This window comes from Arvicola amphibius, chromosome 1 (genome assembly GCF_903992535.2).
Source record: "Arvicola amphibius chromosome 1, mArvAmp1.2, whole genome shotgun sequence".
Lineage (NCBI taxonomy): Eukaryota > Metazoa > Chordata > Mammalia > Rodentia > Cricetidae > Arvicola > Arvicola amphibius.
The window spans coordinates 129,374,902-129,388,938 of NC_052047.1; the positions used below are offsets into that span (position 1 = coordinate 129,374,902).

Below are 14,037 nucleotides of genomic sequence, written 5' to 3' on the forward strand. Positions count from 1 at the left end.
GAGCCTGGACTCACACACACATCTTTAAATAAATAAATAATAAGTAAGTAAAATAAATAAGAAAAACTCACTTGAATGGATGTTACATTTCATACGCCTGCTGGAAACACAATGGGAGGCTCCCAGAAAACAGGTGCGAAACTCGGGGTGCACACCAAAGATGAAGATTGTGAGGGTCAGAAACTAGGGAGGTATTTGCCAGGTGTGGTGGCACCTGCCTTTCATCCCGGCACTCAGGGGTCAGATGTCTATGGTCTAAACAACAAATTTCATTCAGTCAAGGATACACAGCAAGACTCTGTCTCTAAATAAGTAATACATAAAAAGTACAAACCAAAAGAGATGGCTGGATGACAAGAAGGGGTCCACGTGTTACGGCTGTGACACTGGAGGGGCGGCAGCTGAAGGTCACACGTCTAACCTAGGCTCACACCGCTGACAGTGTGCGGGTCCAGGGTTCAAACTTCAGGCTTAGCGCAGATTTTTTAAAGCTGTATTTTCCTTTTACTCATATGTAGGTTTGTAGGTTTGTGTGAATGCATTATGTCCACCTGCCTTGTGTCCTAAGGAGGCCAGAAGAGGATATCAGATCCCCAGTGCCTCTGGGTCCTGTGTCTTCAGCAATAGGGACTTACCTTCCATCAAGGAGGACAAGCAAGGGCAGCATCAATACGCTGTGAGGTTCAGGGAGTCTCTGGGGCAGCACTGACTCAGAAGAGCGCTGCTTCTGCACGCACGGGGCTGCTCCTCACACACGGGGCTGCTCCTGCACGCACGGGGCTGATCCTGCAGGCACGGGGCTGCTCCTGCATGGAGCTGCGGCTCTTGGAGGGAGCACTGTCAGCCAATTGGGAAGTTTTCCTTTAAACTATAGCTGCACGTGTAAGCAAGGATTTACATGTATTCATGGGTGCTTTTAGCTAGCTGTTTACTAGCATGGTTCCTCATGACTGTTTCCAGACATCTGTACCAGTGTTTTACCCCCTCCTCAACAGGGCTGCCTAAACATAGTATGAACCCGGATGACACCAACAGATATGCTAACGTGGATGGAACGCTCGGGAGACCTCAACCCTGCACCAAAAAAAACGGGAGACGATGCTAAGAGCAGGAGTGTCTTAGTTAGGTTTCTGTTGCTGTGAAGAGATACCATGACCATGGCAACTCTCATAAAGAACATTTAATTGTGGTAGCGGCTTACGGTTCAGAGGTTCAGTCCGATATCGTCATGACACGGAGCATGGTGGCAGGCAGGCGGACGGAACAGGCCATACCTAATAGTGCCACTCCCTTTGGGGGCCATTTTCTTTCAAACCGCCACAAAGGGGAGGAGTCTTCCTCAGGGTAGAGTACACCAACCGGTTATCCAATACCAAATGGTCAGCCCTGAGAACATACGTACATGTAACACTGTACAGACTGAGCAGGCTGTATCTATGTATGTAGGAACATCTACTACATACATATATGTGACAGCAATTACCGACAAAAAGAGGCCACGGATTTGGAAGAGAGCAAGGAGGGGGGGCATACGGGGGAATTTGGAGGAAGGAAATGGAAAGGAGAAATGATGTAATTACATTGTAGTCTCAAAAAAAAGTGAGAAAAATAACTCAGTGCTAGTATTTTCTGATATTAATACTTTCTGGACAAGGAACTTTTACAGACCATGGGGGAACACCACGGAAAACCCCTTCATTCTCATCTTCCTCAAAAACAAGGTCACATTCCCATCTTCTCAGAGAGACTTTGGACTTATACAGAAAAAAAGAAAAACAGAAATCTTAATTTTTTTTTTGAGACAGGGTTTCTCTGTGTAACAGCCCTGGCTGTCCTGGAACCCACTCTGTAGACCAGGCTGGCCTCAAACTCAGAGATCCACATGCGTCTGCCTCCCAAGTGCTAGGATTAAAGTGTATGCCACCACTGCCCATCAGGAATCTTAATTGGTTTGATAGAAACTGGGGGAAATATTAAACCACAATAGGTAGACTGGCATCCTCCTCTACTTTTCTTTTAGCTTGCGGTCTTATTGATCCTTCCTGATGCGGGGTTGTTATTTCTAAATAGGCCAGCTCACTTTTTGTTGAGGGATGAAAAGCTCTTCGCTATGGTCAGGTGATGAATTTCCACTCAAAAGTTGTCCACCTCATCCTGGCTGCAGTGACTGAGCCGGGCGGCAAAGGCATCCCCATGTGCAACCCCCTTCAACTCTTCAGACTTGAGATGAAATTGCTTCAAATAGAGAGGAAGATAAAGATTGGCTTGCTTTGATGTACATTTGGAAGGTTAGAAAATCTGAACTGAATGAAGAAGAAAAGGACTTAAGACGCCAGCTGGAGCCTGGCCTAGGAAGAACAGCAGGACGGGCTGAGCTAAAAGCTCATTGCATTTGGAACAGGAAGTGTTCAGAGACATTTACTTGTTGTTTCTTGTTTGAGACAAGATCTTACTCTGGAGCAAAGGCTGTCCTGACCTCAGAGCTATCCTCCTGCCTCAGCCTCCCATGTATTGAGGCTACATATCTGCAGCACCACTTCCGTTCTCAGTTTGTTCTGGTCTGCTTGGCTAGTACCAAATCTCTGACACTGTGGACCAATACAGGCCTGGGCTCTATCCCACAGCACCTGTCCATAGCCATCCCTCCCTGCCCCCATTCCCCACTCCCAGCCCCCGCTTTCCTAACACCCCCTTCCAAGTGTCCTTGTCAGCAAGTATTTACTAACCAGCTATCACAGTGCCTGAGAGGGAATTCAGTCCTGGGGATATATATCTTCCTCCAGAGTCCCCAGCTCTGAGGGAGCCTATTGTGACCATTAATCTGAAGGTACAAGGGTTATGGGAGCCCTACCCAAACCAGAGGTTAAAAAAATACTTTTCTGCCGGGCGGTGGTGGCGCACGCCTTTAATCCCAGCACTCGGGAGGCAGAGGCAGGCGGATCTCTGTGAGTTCGAGGCCAGCCTGGTCTACAAGAGCTAGTTCCAGGCCAGGCTCTAAAAAAGCTGCAGAGAAACCCTGTCTCAAAAAAAAAAATACTTTTCCAGACAATGGTAGCATACAACTTTAATTCCAACACTCGGGAGACAGAAACAGGAAGATCTCTGAGTTCAAAGTTCTACAGACCGAGTTCCAAGACAGTCATGGCTAACACAGAGAAATCCTGTCTCAAAAAACTGAAGGAAAGGAAGGGAGGGAGGGATGGAGGGAGGGAGGGAGGGAGGGAGAGAGAGAGAGAGAGAGAGAGAGAGAGAGAGAGAGAGAGAGAGAGAGAGAGAGAAACACTTTCTGAGCTGGGGGATAACTTGAGGGTGGAATGCTCGTGAAGCCCGAGCAAGGCCTTGAGCTCTGTCTTCAGCACTGATCAATGAGTAGCAGGTGGGGGACTGGAGCTTCCTGACTCAGCTGGCATCATGGCGCCTGCCTGTATTCACAGGCAGACCATGTCCCAAACAACAGAGAGACTGAAATAGGTCTATGCCTCTTACTGCACAGCTACTGGCCCAAGCGACCCTTGTGTCCACCCCCTATCAGGAAGTGCCCCTGCAGGCCCCATATTCCAACTACCGGGAGGGGGACATTTGTACAGCCATTCCCATCACAAGAGCAGATGTGTGCAGATGTTTAAGTGCACACTCCGAGGTCTAAATGCGTGATCAGTGGGGCACTTTCAGGAGCACCCCTATCAAGAGAGCTGCCTCCTTGCTTAAGAGTCCTTGTTCTTTCAGAGGACCCAGGTTCAATTCTCAGTCCTTACACGGCAGCTCACGACCCACTGTGTCTCTAATGTCTAAAGACCATTCCACAGGCTTCAGATCTCTGCATGGAGCTAGAAGAGTTCGTGACAGTTGAACTCCAGCAGCCTGACCATGGTGGCCACAGCCAGTCTCCCACATCTGCCTCCAGCGTGCACTGCGGGACACTCACAAACACAGAGAATGGAGCCACCTGCTGACCTCCACATAGAACTTCAGAGACGGCAGTGGAAAGCTAAGGCTCCTCCCAAGCCCAAACCTGTTTACGGGGGACACAAAGTGGGAATGGGTTTGGGCACCAAAAAGTATAGTTAAAAAAATAAAAACAAGCCTGGTGGCGGTGGCGCACGCTTTAATCCCAGCACTCAGGAGGCAGAGGCAGGCGGATCTCTGTGAGTTCAAGGCCAGCCTGGTCTATAGAGCAATTTCTAGGACAGGCTACACAGAGAACCCTTATCTCAGAGAAAGAGAGATGGTGACACAGCTGTCATTCTAGACTTGTAGGGCTGTGGCAGGAACAGAAATTCAGACTACATAATGAGTCGGGGAGGGAGAGAGGAGGAAGAAGGAAAGAAACATAAAGGAGCAAATAACTAAGGTCCCGGTGGGGAGAAGGGCAGTTCTGGGAGGCTGGTGGTAACAAGGTTCTCTATAACCCTCCTGTCAGCAGCTCCTCTGGGGCCAGCCACGTGGAGGCAGGGCATTTGCCCTCTCCCTGGACCCTCTGGAGGCACGCAGCCTGTAGAATCGGCTTTGATCAGATTGTCCTGAAAGCATCTAGGTTTAGTAACTTGCCTTGCATCTTTACTGGTCCTTGTTCCGTACTTAGGCATACATATTCCCACTGCCTTACACTTATCCGTCATGTTTAGCATGTCACACATGCAGGGTTGCAGCAGAGGACCCAAATGGCAGGTATGCGAGAGGTCACACCACTCAGGTTTGTTCAGTAACACACACGTTGTTGCTGGCACAAGAATGACACTGTATGAAAATGAAAAAGCACCCACCCAATGATGCACTGCTCAGAATGTGTCCCCCACTCTTTTTCCTTTTATGTGTACGGGTGTTGTGCTGTGTGTGTGTGCTCCTCCTGTGTGTCTGCTGCCTGTGGAGGCCAGAAGGGGACAGCCAATCCCCTAGAGCGTGGTCCTCAACCTTACTAATATGCCCCTTTAATACAGTTCCTCATGTTGTGGTGACCCCCAACCATAAAATTATTTTCATTGCTACTTCATAACGTTGCTACTGTTATGAATCATAATGCAAATATCTGTTTTCTGATGGTCCTAGGTGACCCTTGTAAAAGGGTCATTTGGCTCCCAAAGGGTCACAACCAACAGGTTGTGAACAACTGCCCTAGAGCCAGAGTTACAGATGGGTGGGGGCCTCCATGTGGGTGCTGGGAATTGAACTCAGGTCCTCTGGAAGAGCAGCCAGTGCTCTTAACCGCTGAGCCATCTCTCCAGCCCCTATAGTGTAGGCCATCCCACCCTTGGGCTGGTGGTCCTGGATGCCACAAGGAAGCAGGCCGAGCGAGCCAGAGGGAGTAAGCCAGTAAGCAGCACCCCCTGTGGCCTCCGCTTCTGCTACTGCCTCCTGGTTTCTGCCCTGATTTAATGGCTCATGACCTGATTGCTAAACAGTGAAATAAACCCTTCCTCAGGAAGTTGCTTTTGGTCAAGATGTTTTGTTGTTGGCTTTTGTTTCATTTTTTCTTTTTTTAAAAAAGATTTATTATGTATACAGTATCCTGGCTGCATGTACGACTGCACTCCAGAATTGGGGTACCAGATCTTATTACTGATGGTTGTGAGCCACCATGTGGTTGCTGGGAATTGAACTCAGGACCTCTGAGCAATCAGTGCTCTTACCCTCTGAGCCATCTCTCCAGCCCTTGTTTTGTTTTTCAAAATAGGGGTTTTCTGTGTAGCCCTGGCTGTCTTGGACGCTCCATAGACCATGCTGGCCTCGAACTCAGAGACTGGTCAAGGTGTGTGCCACCACCACCTGGCTTAGATCATGTTTTTATCACAGAAAAAAAAATTAACTAAGACGCCCACCCATGCCCTCTGTGTTCAGATGTCCAATACCATCATCCAAACTACACCTTGCCTTCATTCAGCAAAGCAAACAGCCCAAGAGCTCCTGATCCTCCTGCCTCAGACTCAACAGGGCTGGGATTACAGGTATGAGCCACACCCAGGCATCACACCCTCTTTGGCCTGCCTGGAAACAGAGACAGGAAACAGCCGGGCCATTTCCTGTCATCTGCCTGGCTCTAAGGCTCGTGGAGAACAGAGTGGGAAAGGTGGTTTCTGTGCTAAATCACACATCTGAGCTACAGACACAGTGGAAGAAACAATCACCACACTGGCAAGTGAGGAGTGGGAACTCAGGAAGCCCAGAATCCAGCTCCCAAATAAATACATGGAGACTTATTTTTACTTCTGAATGCTTGGTCTTGGCTTCCTGTTTCTAGCCAGCTTTGCTAACTTAAATTACTCCATTTCTCTTTAGCTGCTTTTTGCCTCTGGGCTTTTACCTTTCTTCATTCTATACACCTTTCTTCCTACTTACTCCATGGCTATGTGGCTGGCCCCTGGCGTCCTCCTCACCTTCTTTTCCCGCTCCTCGCTCTTCCCTAGATTTTTCCTATTTATTCTCTCTGCCTGTCAGTCCCACCTATTCCTCTCCTGCCTAGCTAATGACCTTTCAGCTCTTTATTAGACCAATCAGGTGTTTTAGACAGGCAAAGCAACACAGCTTCACAGAGTTAAACAAATGTAACATAAGAGAACACAGCACAGGGCTGGAGAGATGGCTCAGAGGTTAAGAGCATTGCCTGCTCTTCCAAAGGTCCTGAGTTCAATTCCCAGCAACCACATGGTGGCTCACAACCATCTGTAGTAGGATCTGGTGCCCTCTTCTGGCCTGCAGGCATACACTCAGAATATTGTATACATAATAAATAAAATAAAAAAAGAGAGAACACAGCGCATCTTTGCAGTAAACAAATGTTCCACTGCAGAAATGAATGCAGCACATCTTCAACCAGTGTCACGCCCTAAGTCCCTGACGGCTGGAGAAAGGGCTCCCAGGGTTAACTGTTCTCTTTCCGTCTTCTGCACCATGTTCAGCCTCACCACAGGCCCACAGCAACTGTGGGCTGAGACCTCAAAACCTGACACAAGAGACATCTTTCCTTAATGCTGGGCGGGGGAGGGAGGGACAGGGAAAAAAGAGACAGTGTCTGGGGCCAGGCTTGGGGAACTGAAATGATCCATTCCGTTCAGCAGTCTGGGGCTGGTAATGTGGTTTAAAAAAAAAAGAGAGAAAGAAAAGGGCTGGAGTCAAACGGGAGAGCTTCCCAAACAGCGTCACCTGGAGAGCAGTAGGAGCCATCAACAGCGCTAAGTGAGCAGAACAGCTGGACATGGCACGCCTCCTAACTCCAGCAGTCCGGGCTTGGGACAGGAAGAATCAAGGCCAGCTTGGGCACCAAGAAATAAAACATTTTTAAAGCGGGGCCAGTGAGATGGTTCGGCTGGGAAAGGAATTTGCTATCAAGCCAAGCGACCTGATCGGTCCCCAGGACCCACAAGCCCCCATCCGCACATGTGAGTGCGCACACAGATGGAGTTTTCAGAAACTCTCAAGGGCTAGGGGTAGAGCTCAGTGGTGGTTGGCTTATCTGGCAGATGCAAACCCCTGGGTTCCACTCCACTCAAGAGTAGCTGGGCAACACAAGGTGGGACTTGGTGGGGAATAAAAACCCTCACATTTGGGTGGATAGGGAGTAAAAACCCTCACATTTGGGTATAGGGAATAAAAACCCTCACATTTGGGTGGATAGGGAGTAAAAACCCTCACATTTGGGTGTAGGGAGTAAAACCCTCATATTTGGGTGTAGGGAGTAAAAACCCTCACATTTGGGTGGGTGGGGAATAAGAACCCTCACATTTGGGTGTAGGGAGTAAGGTTGGATATGAGAGGCGCTGGGGAAAGGAAATGAATATAACTAAAAATACATTGTATGAAATTCTCAATTAATAAATAGTTTTTTTAATTCCTGGGTTCCATCTCTTGCATCACATTTAAAAATAAAAACTAAAGGCAGTAAGCGAGAACCAGTAAAACCCAAATAAAACGGAAAGCCTATGTTAATAGTAACATACTATCCATCCAAGACAAGCCAACAACAAAGAATGAAGTCCTGGTGGCACAGGCCTCTAATCCCAGAACTCAGGACAGAAGCAGACAGACCTCTAGATTTGAGGTCAGCCTGATCTATGTAGTGAGTTCCAGGCCAGCCAGAGTTACATAGAGAAACCCTATCCCACTCCCCATCCTACCCCTCAAAAAAAGGGGAAAAAAGTTACATACTATACCATGGATAAACTCTAAAAACAGGTATAAAAATCAAGACAGAAGAGATCACATGCTATATGGTTCCGTTTATCCAAAACACGCACAAATCCAGGTAGACGGTGTTGGCAGGGATCACCAGGGCTAGAGAATGAAGTCGTCTGCTAAAGCCACGCTGCTGAGTTGTTTTAATTAAAAAAAAAAAAAATGCCAAGTGGTGGTGGTGTACTCGGGAGACAGAGGCAGACAGATTTCTGTGAGTTTGAGGCCAGTTTGGTCTACACAGTGAGTTCTAGGACAGGCCCCAAAGGTACAAAGAAACTCTCTCGAAAACAAAAAAAAAGTGTTATGGGTACTTTGCCTGCATGTTATGTATGCACCACATGTGTGCCTGGTGCCTGAGAAAGCTAAAGGCATGACATCATGACGTTCCCTGGAACAGAGACAATTGTGAGCCAAGGTGTAAGAACTGAGAATCAAACCTTGGTCCTTTTAACTGCCTGGGCATCTCTCCAGCCTGTTTTTTTTTTTTTTTTAATTAAAAAAAAAACTACATTGTAGTTTTATTACTGGGGGGAGGGTTTTACCTAGCATTGGGGAGGCAGAGGCATGTGGATCTCTGTAAGTTAAGACTAGCCTGGTCAGGACTGGAGAGATGGTTCAGCGGTTAAGAGCATTGCCTGCTCTTCCAAAGGTCCTGAGTTCAATCCCTGGCAACCACATGGTGGCTCAAAACCATCTGTAATGAGGTCTGGTGCCCTCTTCTGGTCTGCAGACATACAGAGAGTAGGTGTAAATTCATTTCCTACTGGTGCTTTATTAAACGACCACAACACAAGTGGTTTCACACAGATTTATTATCTTACAGTCCCGGAGGTCACACGCCCAGTTAGCTTCCCTGGGTACCACCGCTGCGCCTCTGTCTTTCTCATTTCTCCAGGCCACCTGCACCCTTCCATCTTTCAGACAGAGTCCTCGCTCTCTTGCTGAGAGTCTCTCAGTTCCTTTTCCAGCACAAGGACCCAGTGATTACAATGGTCCCAAACCAATAATCAAAGGTAATCCCCAGTTTCAAAAATTCTCAATTTTGCTAAGCACTGTGGCTCACAGCTTTAATCCCACTCAGGAGTGGAGGCAAGCAGATCTCTTGTGAGTTCCAGGGCAGCCAGGGATACACAATGAGACCTCATCTCAAAAAAATTTTAAAAATTTCTTAACTTCACCACATCTGCACGACCCCTTTCCTCTGTGGGTCTGGGTTCTGGAGGAGGCTATTCTTGAGGACTGATATTCTGCACCTCCTCGATGTCATCAGTGAAGGGCACACAGAAAGGTAGTTCAAATCTGAGGAACCGGAGTACACCTCAGGGAAGGACCTGGTGGCGTCTCACCAAACACTCAGGAACACTCAGGCTACAGACATGACCTGATTTCACTCACCCTAGACATCAACTTTCCACTATTAAATATCTCTGAAAGAAGTCCATCCTTTAACCAGTAACCTTACAACTAATGGGCTTCTCCAAGTCAAGGAAATTGTGGTCTAGGTTGGCAGTGAACAGGGACTAATGCATCCAGTACCCCAACCAAGCCAGAGCCCCTACTTTCTACATTCCCAGCCTGGCTCCTATGCCCTGCGGCTCTCAGGATACCTCCATGTCCAGGGTGCACAGGTGAGGGGCTCAGGACAGCACCGGCGGGCATGAAGCACTGTCCTTAGGATCGTGCCTGCCTCCCACAGCACTCAGGACTCCTGGAGAGGACCAGTCCAGTCATGTCTCCTCAAGGCACCAGCCCTATGCCAAAGATGTAAAAGCCCGAAAGGCCAAGGAAGAAAGAATTTTATGCTAAGAAAGGTCAGGGAAGCAATTCACTGGGTCTGGGCCAGCTTTCTAATTTACTGTGTAATCTCCAGGAAGTCACTGCCCTTCTCTGTGCCTCTATACTGCATGGTGGACCAAGCAGCTTTGAAAAGCTATTGAGTGTACACTTCACCTAAGAGCCATGGGAAGTACTGCAAGGGACAGAAAAACCGGATGAGAGGGAAGAGGAGCATCCATGTTTAAGAGGCTTCCTGTGCACTCTCAATAGGGTCTCAAACTCTTCCACATGTCCCAGCAACAAGAGGGCTGACATGCCAGAGAATCTGAGTCCTAAAAGCCAAAGGTCAGCAGAGCAGGACGTGCGGGGAGATGGGAGAAGAGTGGCTGAGGGAATTGTACATGGCAAGTCACAAGACGCCGGACAGGCCCTAACATTGCCACCAAAGGTGGAGAACAAACTGAGCTGGTCCAAGACACCAGGGAAAAGCACCTGAGGAGAGGCTCTCGGGAGGAAACACTCAAGCTGAGGGGAAACCCTGGCTCCTGGCTCTCAGCACAGTCCAGGCCCTGATGCACACACTCAAGGCTTTTATTGGGAAAGAAAAACTGGCTGGAAAGTAGCCTCCAATATCCTCACTGCCCAAGGCAGCTGGCGTGTCCTCTGCCAAGTCCAAGAAAGAAGGGGCAGCCACACTGGACCTTTAGCAGGCTCACGTGTAGAGATCAAAATCAATGCGTTTGGAATTGTAGAACTGACCACCTGGAGGGTCCAGCTTCCGGCAATAAACACCATCCGGGAAGTAGCCCTCACTCACCCAGGTCTGCAGAAAGAAAGGACAAAGCTGAAGAAAGGTGACAGGCTGGGACGGGTAGGTAAGACAGGACGGGACTCACCTGCATCTGGGCGCTGGTGAACGGTCCGTACAGCTCAGCCTCGCCCGTGTTCTCCCACTTGTATTCCCACATCACATCCATCAGACCATCTCCCACGGCCTCTGCGTCTAGAACAACAAAAGTAGCAGGGCCTCAAGCGCTCGGTCTCCCGCCCACACTGTCCCTCCTGTGCCTTCCACGCTTACCTCCTTTATGGGTAGGGGTTGGGGTTTCCAGTTCCCCCTCTGTCACTTCCTCAGCAAACATGTCCAGAGAGGGTGGAGGCGTGGGGTCATGGGATCCCTGGGTCCGACACCCCAACCCCTTCAGTCGCATGGCCAACCGTTCCCTTGTTTCCTGGTACACACCAAGATTGCCGCGAGCCACCATTTGATCAGCCAACCCAGAGAGCCGGTCTAGGCGCTGTGGGGAATTGGGCCGTCCAGTCCCCTTACTGTCCCCTTTGCCACCTCCTCGGGCCCCCAGGCGCCTAAGTGCCCCAGCCACTGTCTCTCTTGGCAACAACAGCTCCAAAAGTCCCTCCAGGAGGGCTTGGGCACTCATTGGAGTCTGACCCATGCCGTCTTCCTCCTCTGAGTCTGAAACCTGGTGCTTATCAGGTGGCCGCTCCTTGATCTTCACCTGTAAGTGAAAGATAATTATTATTTCCTGCAAATTCCCACCAGGGCCCAGGCCCACCACCTGCATTTCACGGCCTCAGCCAGAAGAGCTCCCGGGCCACACCCAGTCAATGTTGTCCAGCCAGCTGTCTCGGATCTGCGCATCCTGATTCAGGAAGTAGTTGCCGTCAGCATCAAAGTGGCCTTCCTCCATCTCTTCCTGCAGGTTGAAGGGTGTGATCCTCACACCCCCCTCACTAGGGAGAGTAGCTGCTTCCTGACCTGCACCAAAGACATGGGGGTCCCATGCTAGGCATGCAAAAACCAAACAGGCACACCTCCCCGCTCCACACTCTGACCTGTCCCCCCAACACAGCTAACTTCGGGAATAGCTCACCTTCCACATCCTCTGAGGCCAGGATATCATACTTGCTGGAGCCTTCGTCATCGTCATCCTCCTCATCACTGTCTAAAGAGTGTTTGCCTTTGAAGCGGCTCCCAGGACCCCCTGCTCCAGCCACAGGGTCCACCAACTGTGAGTAGGAAGTAGCAAATGAGAAATGCAACCGACTGGCTAGTTTCCCAAATATTCTAGGCTCTGTATCCAAACAGGAAACCTCCAAACCAGTGCACCGGGGAAAACTCTTTCTTCCACTTCCCAGTGTTCCTCCCATCAGACGCCTCCCTCTTATTTCCCCTCAATGATCCACAGAACTCAGGAGTCTCATCATCTCACCTTCTTTTTGGGAACACTGAGTTCATCTTCATCATCCTCATCTCCTACCCCTTGAAAAGTCACTTTCCTCTTTGGCATGACTGACAGAACACTTCCTCCAGCTGGATCTAGGATAAAGACAGGGTAAGGAAATTAGGTGAGGAGAGCCGGCGGCGAGAGTGCCCAGTTACCACACACATTTTTCTTGCTAAGTGCCAGGTCCCGTTTGAGAGGAAGGATCACTAAACCATCAGAAAGAGCCAGCAGGCAGGACGTCCGGAACTGGTTTAGCAATTCGGAGGCGCTGAAGGGAGGATAGGTGAAGGACCTCCGCCCCCGCGTGGACCCTGTGGGTATCCCACCCAGGAAAGAAAGGGCTCCAGTACGTCATCACTCCCTACCAGTCCGGGCTACAGAGCTCAACCAGCTCTCCCACCCGAGTGCCCTCAGAGGCCGGTCGGACCCAAGAGATGGCGCCCTAGTTGCTTCGAACCCCCAACTCCACACAGCGACCAGCTCGACCACGTCACATTCGACGTACAAATTACAGAGGAAGCAAATCCGCAGGTATCCGAACAGTAGTCTTACCGGCCGGCGCTCACCTAGGAACCCAGAGCCAGGAGGGGAAGAAAAGGAAAGATGCCTTCGCCAGTATTACATCCGGGCCACTCGCCTCTATCACCCGGAAGGAGACTCTGGAGGGCGCCCTGAGGGCCGGAAGTGGCTTCACTCCTAGCCTAAAGACCGTCGGTACTGGCTGATGTATACCATTAGCTAAGGCAGTCTTCGCAGGAAGTGACGTAGGCTCACGTGAACTCCCGTACCTGCCTCCCCCGCTTGAGGATGGTGGGAAGTGTTTATTATTCCTCTACAATGGAGGTTCTGCTGAGGACGTGGCGCTGTCTGCTTAAAGAGGTGCCCAAGACCTGGATGGAGGGACAAAGCCGAGTGGAGGCTGTGGGTTCCAGTTCGACTTTATAGATAGGGTTCTTTGCGCCCAACAGCATTCAGTAGAAACCCTGCTTTCCAAATTGACAGTCTCAGCACCCGGGAAACAGGCAGAATTATTGTCGCTATTAAGGCTGATCGGTGATACCTGAGACCGTCTCTTAAAAAACAAACAAACAAAACCCTTGCTTTTCTTCCTGAGTCCTGTTTCTGATTGTCATCACTTTAGCACTTTTCAAACCTAGCTTTTAGGACCCTGGGAGTCATTTGCCCCATGTCTTCCCTACTCAGTTCCTAGTTTTTGCAGTGGAACAGCCATAACAGGAAGTGGCACTGACATCGGCGCCCAGTATCCAGGCAGAAGGCCATAACGCCCTGCTCTCTGGTTCACCCAGAAAAGTTCTTGAACCAGTTATCAAGTGAAGTCTACTCCGCCCCTTAGTAAACTGCAGAGGTGCTGGAAGCCAGCTCCTGCAAAGGTGGAGCCAGGTGAAATCTTCTCTATAGCAGGTCTAGATCTGGAGCTCTTGGGAACACCTCCACCCCCAGGCAAGACAGCTCAGGTGATCCTGCAGTAGCTGAATGAGGGCGGCCAGATGGACCACACCTTTCCCCTGCAGGAGTTTCTCCATTCTGAATCACAACGATTCAGAATTTCATTGAAAGTGTGTCCTCAGTTTCTTCCATGGACACAGAACACAGGTCCTAGACCAGGAGGGCATCTTGCTACAGAAAGGATCCTGAAACATCAGCTCTTAGCACTGCTGGTTTCATCCCGGAGGGAACTTCCTCTTCTACCTAGAGACCATACACCCCTGAGCCTCATCCTGCTGAGAACTGCCTGCCATGAGGAGCTCCACCTTAGAGTCAGAGAACCCCATCCCTTTACTATCCTGACCCCTGGGTAGAATCTGGGGCGGCTAATGACACTACAAGG

General features: G+C 49.7%; 1 protein-coding gene across 3 annotated transcripts; it reads right to left on the reverse strand.

Annotated features, from left to right (window-relative positions):
- Positions 1 to 8,960: 8,960 nt before the first annotated feature.
- On the reverse strand, positions 8,961 to 12,904 carry Cd2bp2 (CD2 cytoplasmic tail binding protein 2). 3 transcript variants are annotated; one of them, XM_038331852.1, is made up of 7 exons: positions 12,755 to 12,904; positions 12,174 to 12,280; positions 11,835 to 11,970; positions 11,562 to 11,719; positions 11,024 to 11,459; positions 10,839 to 10,945; positions 8,961 to 10,765 (listed from the first exon to the last, which is right to left on the reverse strand). In XM_038331852.1, the coding sequence occupies exons 2-7, from the start codon at positions 12,249 to 12,251 to the stop codon at positions 10,655 to 10,657; spliced, it is 1,026 nt and encodes a 341-aa protein (XP_038187780.1). In that variant the 5' UTR covers positions 12,252 to 12,280; positions 12,755 to 12,904; the 3' UTR covers positions 8,961 to 10,654. The 3 variants fall into 3 exon arrangements, with proteins under 3 accessions (XP_038187780.1, XP_038187771.1, XP_038187789.1); XM_038331843.1 differs by having other exon boundaries at positions 12,741 to 12,842; XM_038331861.1 differs by having other exon boundaries at positions 12,694 to 12,832.
- Between the last annotated feature and the right edge of the window lie 1,133 nt (positions 12,905 to 14,037).

What these genes read in the sequence shown, in the direction of transcription:
- Cd2bp2 (XM_038331852.1), bottom strand. Translation starts at nt 12,251, where the DNA reads ATGCCAAAGAGGAAAGTGACTTTTCAAGGGGTAGGAGATGAGGATGAT. An exon ending in TCAGTGTTCCCAAAAAGAAG is followed by an intron (nt 11,971 to 12,173) that starts GTGAGATGATGA and finishes TCCTACTCACAG; the next exon opens with TTGGTGGACCCTGTGGCTGG. An exon ending in TCACCAGCGCCCAGATGCAG is followed by an intron (nt 10,766 to 10,838) that starts GTGAGTCCCGTC and finishes TTCTTTCTGCAG; the next exon opens with ACCTGGGTGAGTGAGGGCTA.